Below are 6,478 nucleotides of genomic sequence, written 5' to 3'. Positions count from 1 at the left end.
GTTTTATCTACCTTTGGTCTTTGATGATGGTGATGTACAGATGGAGTTTTGGTGTCAATGTCCTTTCTGTTTGTTAGTTTTCCTTCTAACAGTCAGGACCCTCAGCTGCAGGTCTGTTGACGTTTGCAGGAGGTCCACTCCAGACCCCGTTTGCTGGGTATCACCAGCGGAGGCTGCAGAACAGCAAATATTGCAGAATGGCAAATGGTGCTGCCTGATCCTTCCTCTGGAAGCTTCGTCTCAGAGGGGCACCAGCCATATGAGGTGTCAGTCGGCCCCTGTGGGGGATGTCTCCCAGTTAGGCTACTCGGGGGCCAGGGACCCACCTGAGGAGGCAGTCTGTCCGTTCTCAGGTCTCAAACTCCATGCTGGGAGAACCACTGCTCTCTTCAAAGCTGTCAGACAGAAACGTTTAAGTCTGCAGAAGTTTCTGCTGCCTTTTATTCAGCTATGCCCTGCCCCCGCAGGTGGAGTCTACAAAGGCAGGCAGGCCTCTTTGAGCTGTGGTGGGCTCCACCCAGTTCGAACTTCCTGGTTGCTTTGTTTACCTACTCAAGCCTCAGCAATGGCAGACGCCCCTCCCCCAGCCTCACTGCGACCTTGCAGTTCAGTCTCAGACTGCTGTGCTAGCAGTGAGCGAGGTTCCATGGGTGTGGGACCCACCGAGCCAGGCGAGGGATATAATCTCCTGGTGTGCCGTTTGCTAAGGCAGTTGGAAAAGCACAGTATTAGGGTGGGAGTGACCCCATTTTCCAGGTACCATCTGTCACGGCTTCCCTTTGCTAGGAAAGGGAATTCCCCAATCCCTTGTGCTTCCTGGGTGTGGCAATGCCCCGCCCTGCTCTGTGGACTGCACCCACTGTCTGACAAGCCCCAGTGAGATGAACCTGGTACCTCAGTTGGAAATGTAGAAATCACCCATCTTCTGCGTTGCTCACACTGGGAGCTGCAGACTGGAGCTGTTCCTATTGGCCATCTTGGAACCTGCAAAGATGACATTTAAACCCCATCCTCAGTCACTGAAGAAGGATGAGATAAAGCCTGAGTGAACATTCCAGGGGAACTTCTGTGGTCCTGCATCCTACTGAGAATGCCATCTCACCATCTTCTTCTGCAAGAGCATTTTCACTCTGTAGTTGTACCTTTCATAAAGGCCAGAAGACATATTGTACTTCACATGTACATAATTATGTTATTTGTGAAATCTTTCCTTACCTTTTCAATGTAAATTACAAATATACTCTTTTGGGGAGTAGAATGTCATGAAATACTGAATGGCAAACATTTAACATTTAAATCAGTGCTTCTCAATTCTGCATGTTTAAATCACCTGGAAAACATTCAAACTATCCTATTATTGCCCTTCCTTCTCCAGAATCTTATTTAATTTGTTTGGGGATGAGGCTGGGGCGTTGGTTTGGATGGATAGGTGGATGGATTGATGGATGGATGGATGGATGGATGGATGGATGGATGGATGGATGGATGGATCAATGAATGAAAACATGATATATTAAGGAAGACATCTTAGGTAAGCAAATATAAAGGCAGGAGAAATAGACTAAACCAGATATCATAGACTTCCACAAAACACATGTCATAAAGCCTCATGATCATGTGAACCTGGACCAAATTTGGACTTTGAGCTCTTTAGCAGCTGAAACAAAGGGAAATATGATAGATGCATAGTCACTCTGGTGTCCATTAGATTAAAAACAAATAGATTATTTATGAGCATTAGCTTTTTTCCAGGACCAAGGCTAACACAAAGAAAATAAAGAAAACACCTGATAATGATGTGTGGAGCATTTTAAAACACATCTGGAGAAAAATGTAATAATGCTTTTCCCAATGGAAGTTTATGGCACAGGCTGGAAGACCTTTGGAGTGAATTAAGTGCTACAGGGGATGAGTCTCTAGAACCTTGGGAGGATTGGGCTCTGTTAAGTGTCTTCTGTGTGGGATATTCTCTACAATGCAATGCCACCTCATTGCCTGCAAAGCCCTGCATGACCTGAACCCTGCTTGTCCTTGGTCATTTGACCACACCATCTCTCACTAAACCCTTGTCAAATTTACTTTAACCATACTCAATGTTCTTTGAGCATACCAAACTCATTTCTACCTCATGGCCTTTGCATTTTCTAGTTCCTATGGCTGAGATACTATTTGTCCAGATTATTGCATGGCCAGCTCTTCATCATTTAGGACTTGGTTACATGTCACCTTGTCAAGGAGGCCTTCTTTTTCCACCTCCTTGTCTAATGCAATCTCCCTCCCCTATGCTGATTGTATTCGAGCATATTAGTCTGCTTTGGTTTTCTGCAAAGCATTTTTTACAATGTGCAAGTATCTTAGTCATTTGTTTACTTAATTATGATCTCTTATTTATAAATTGGCTTTCTTGCTGCTGTATTCCTCATACCTAAAACAGTGCTTAACACTACAACTGCTCCATAAATATGAGTTGGATGAGTGAACCAATATTTTCATAAATACTTAACCTATGCAATTCTGCTGTGGTTTTGAGTAAGCACAGAGCCAAGCCCTTTTATAATCAACTGGATTGGAAATAATGCTAGCATCTTTTAATTAAAAGGAAAGACACAGACCAGGTACCTGGCCAAACTAAAGGCTACCTGTCACCTTGTGGACAGTTTGAAGACCATGTTTTTTTTCATAAGGCTCAATTATCCCCTTCCTTGTTTTAAATTCACAGTGTCCTCAGTGTGTTTGTCTTCAATTGCTCTAGTGTCGGATATTTGCCCTTTTTGTTTTGTAATCAATTGTTTGTGTTTAAACTCTAGGTCTTAAGCAAGCCCATATGAAGCTGCAGTTTTTACTGTGGCTATGGGAAAGTTTTATGATGTCTCTCAGCCTTGATTTCCACATTTGTCAAATTGAGTCACAGTAATAGTAGCTGCTGTAAGGTTGTTTTGAGGATGAAAATACATAATCCCCAAAAAACACTCAGCATGATACTTGGCAGAGAGAACACACTCAATAGAAGCTATTAATAATGGTGATATTAATAATATCATTACAATATTGGTTTATTAATGATTATCCTTATTATTTTCTCCCCAACCCCTCCTCTAACTGACTATTTTCTTTTTTTTTTTTTTTTTGAGACGGAGTCTCACTCTGTCGCCCAGGCTGGAGTGCAGTGGCGTGATCTCGGCTCACTGCAAGCTCCGCTTCCTGGGTTTATGCCATTCTCCTGCCTCAGCCTCCCGAGTAGCTGGGACTACAGGCGCCCGCCATCTCGCCCGGCTAGTTTTTTGAACTTTTTAGTAGAGACGGGGTTTCACCGTGTAGATCAGGATGGTCTCGATCTCCTGACCTCGTGATCCACCCGTCTCGGCCTCCCAAAGTGCTGGGATTACAGGCTTGAGCCACCACGCCCGGCCAAAACTGACTATTTTCAGAATGACATCATCATGAACCTATTTTATCGGTTTCCTAAGTATACGTGCCAATCTGATGAATTAAGCAAAAATGTACCTACTCAGTAAACACCTTAGATCCTCTTTGCGTATTAAAACAGGTCATTCTCCTAATGGCATTACCTTTTTTCTCTTTTCTGTGCCTTTCCCAACTTGCCATGGATTCAGAGGAGAAGGCCAAGAAGGAAGCAGAGGAAAAGGCTCGCCTGGCCGCAGAGGAGCAGCAAAAGGAAATGGAAGCCAGAAGCCAGGCTGAAGAAGGCGCATCTGGCAAATCTGAGAAAAAGACGTCTGGAGAAGCTGAGAATCAAGTCAGTGGAACACGGATGAACAAAAGTGACATCCCTCGTGGGAAAAATTCCAAAGCTGAGAAGTCGTTAGAACAGCAACAGAATGGTAAGTAGAATTGCACTGGTGAAGGGCTGTTTTCGAGGAGTTAATGACATGATAAATGGAAACTGGCAAATGACCCCACTGATGGGGACAGCTCACAGGGCAAGGCTTTCCTGCTCATCCAGTTCCTGCTGATCTCACCTCACTGGGCCGCAGGATCCCAGCAGAAGCAGCCACCAGCTCACCTGTGCCATCCTCTTCAGGGAGATTTATACCTTTCTGGCCGTTTCCAGCTGCCCTGGAGACTCTAGCCAGTGCCTGCCTGCCTGCCAGGGGGAAATTACCATTAACAACCCTAGCACACAGTCCTGAGTGCAAAGTGGGTGAATGGAAAGTCATTTTCCCATATGTACCATCCCCCTATGAGCGTCAGGCCTCAGGTTTGCCTGAGCCTATTCCTGTAATAGGTATCTGTATATCTATATGTGTACAAGTGTATACTTTAGGGGGACAAGCTGTTCCAGTTTACCTGGGACTAGGAGACACAGAGCTTTCTGTCTGGTTTAAAAACAGGAAAGCTCCAGGCAAACTGCGGTAAGCTGGTCACCATAGTGTGAATATGGTTATTGGTTTCTTATATTTAATGAAACAAATATTGATTAACAACTATGTGCCAAGCACCATGCTTAGCACTAGGGATTTAGAAATAGAAAGGCCACAAGAAACCCAAAATATCAAAGGGGATAGAGACATCCTCACAAATATTTCTAGTGAAATGTGAGCAAGTGAAAGTAGTGGCATGGTAGATAAAATGCCCAGGAAATGTGGAGAGAAAGACATTAGCTTTTTGGGGACTGGGGATTATAAAATGGGGTAAATGTCAGAGTAGGCTTCAAGATGGGGTTTTGAATGCTGAAGCTGGCTGGTCAGATGGGCAAAAGTGACTTCTGAGTGGAGAGAATAAGATGAGCACGTACGCAGGGCTTTGACTTAGTTCCCTTGATTAGGGGCGGGCAGGAAGTTCTGAGTCTCCAGAGCTTGCAATTGCCAGGTTGTGGCTGAATAGCAAGGTAATTTAGCAGTCAACAGACCTAGACTCAAGTCAAGCTGTGCTTCTCCCTTTTCAGTGTCCTTGGCCAGGCTACTTAACCTTCTACTGTTTCTACACAACGTATATAGTAATACCTGTCACAGCACAGGCCTCATGGAACCTTCAGTAATACTCATGATGGTAAAAACAATGAAGAGAATAACAACAAATAGCATGTATCGACTGCACACTAGATGCTGTTTTAAGTTCTCTTTTTACATAGTCATTCTCTTGCCTGCCTGGTGGGGCCAGGTAATCTACTCAGAACTGTGTTCTAGCTATTATGCTACAGGGCCATGGTCAATGATTTCTATATGTAGAAAGTGCTTAGCATGATGTTCTCCAATTATTTTTATAATTAACCATTTATAACATATAATCAGACAGCAATATTTTAACACATGTAATAATAATGATAGCTTATATCACATTCCAGGAACCTTGCAAAAATTATTTCAGTTAACCCTGGTGACCACCCTAGGAGGCACAGAAGGCCATTGTCCCGACTTGTCCTGCCCTCTTCTGGAGACTGCTCTTAATTCATTCGCTTTGTATTCAAGTGCATCGTAGTCCAGAAAAAAAAAGTTCTAAAGAATTTAATAAGAATTTTTCATGTACCCAAACTACCATTTGATCCAGCAATCCCACTCCTGGGTATCTACCCAGAGGAAAAGAAGTCATATGAAAAAGATACTTGCACACGCATGTTTATAGCAGCACAATTCACAATTGCAAAAATATGCAGCCAGCCCAAATGCCCATCAATCCATAAATGGATAAAGAAATTGTGATATATATATATATATATATGTGTGTGTGTGTGTGTGTATGAGAGAGAGAGAGAGAAAGAGAGAGAGAGAGAGATGGAATACTATTCAGCCATAAAAATGAATGAAATAATGACATTCACAGCAACCTGGATGGAATTGGAGACCATTATTCTAAGTGAATTAACTCAGGAATGGAAAACCAAACATCGTATGTTCTCGCACATAAGTGGGAACTAAGCTATAGGGATGCAAAAGCATAAGAATGATACAATGGACTTTGGGGACTTGGGGGAAATGGTGGGAGGGATGTGAGGGATAAAAGACTACAAATTGGGTTCAGTATATACTGCTCAGGTGATGGGTGTACCAAAGTCTCACAACTCACCTTACTTATATAACCAAACAACACCTTTTCCCCAAAAACCTATGGAAGTAAAAATTTTAAAAAATAAAAACATGTTCATACAAAAATTTTTTAAAACAAGAATTTATTATGTACCTGTTAATGTTTTAGAGGGCAGTACAGGCCCCTCCTTGCTAACCCTTCTGAGGTCTGAACCAACTGAGAGATAGGTAACAAAATCAGGAAGTCAATGATCAAGACATCAGCTCCACTAAAACTGGAGCTGACTTGGGAAACACAGAGTTGGTCTGCTGAATACATGGGCTTCTTTACATTTTGCTCTGAAATGAATTTATACAACCAGACACTGTATAGCCAGGTACAGGACTCTTCCCCCACCCCAGCACCCTCGCAGGCTGCTTCTGAAGTGACAGAAGAGGTGTGTGTCTTACAGAAAACATATCTCAAAGCAGGCTGGGATGTGGGTGGCTGGGCC

General features: G+C 43.2%; 1 protein-coding gene across 1 annotated transcript in view; it reads left to right on the top strand.

Moving 5' to 3' along the window:
• PDE1C (phosphodiesterase 1C, calmodulin-dependent 70kDa) overlaps positions 1-6,478 on the top strand; it is a 93,192-nt gene that overhangs the window by 22,299 nt on the left and 64,415 nt on the right. Inside the window, exon 6 of the mRNA XM_011925696.1 lies at positions 3,615-3,842. Within this exon, the coding sequence (XP_011781086.1) occupies positions 3,615-3,842 (228 nt within the window). The remainder of the gene's footprint in view (positions 1-3,614; positions 3,843-6,478) is intronic.

The sequence above is a fragment of the Colobus angolensis genome, unplaced genomic scaffold, assembly GCF_000951035.1.
Source record: "Colobus angolensis palliatus isolate OR3802 unplaced genomic scaffold, Cang.pa_1.0 Scaffold652, whole genome shotgun sequence".
Lineage (NCBI taxonomy): Eukaryota > Metazoa > Chordata > Mammalia > Primates > Cercopithecidae > Colobus > Colobus angolensis.
This window is presented reverse-complemented; position numbering and strand designations above follow the sequence as displayed.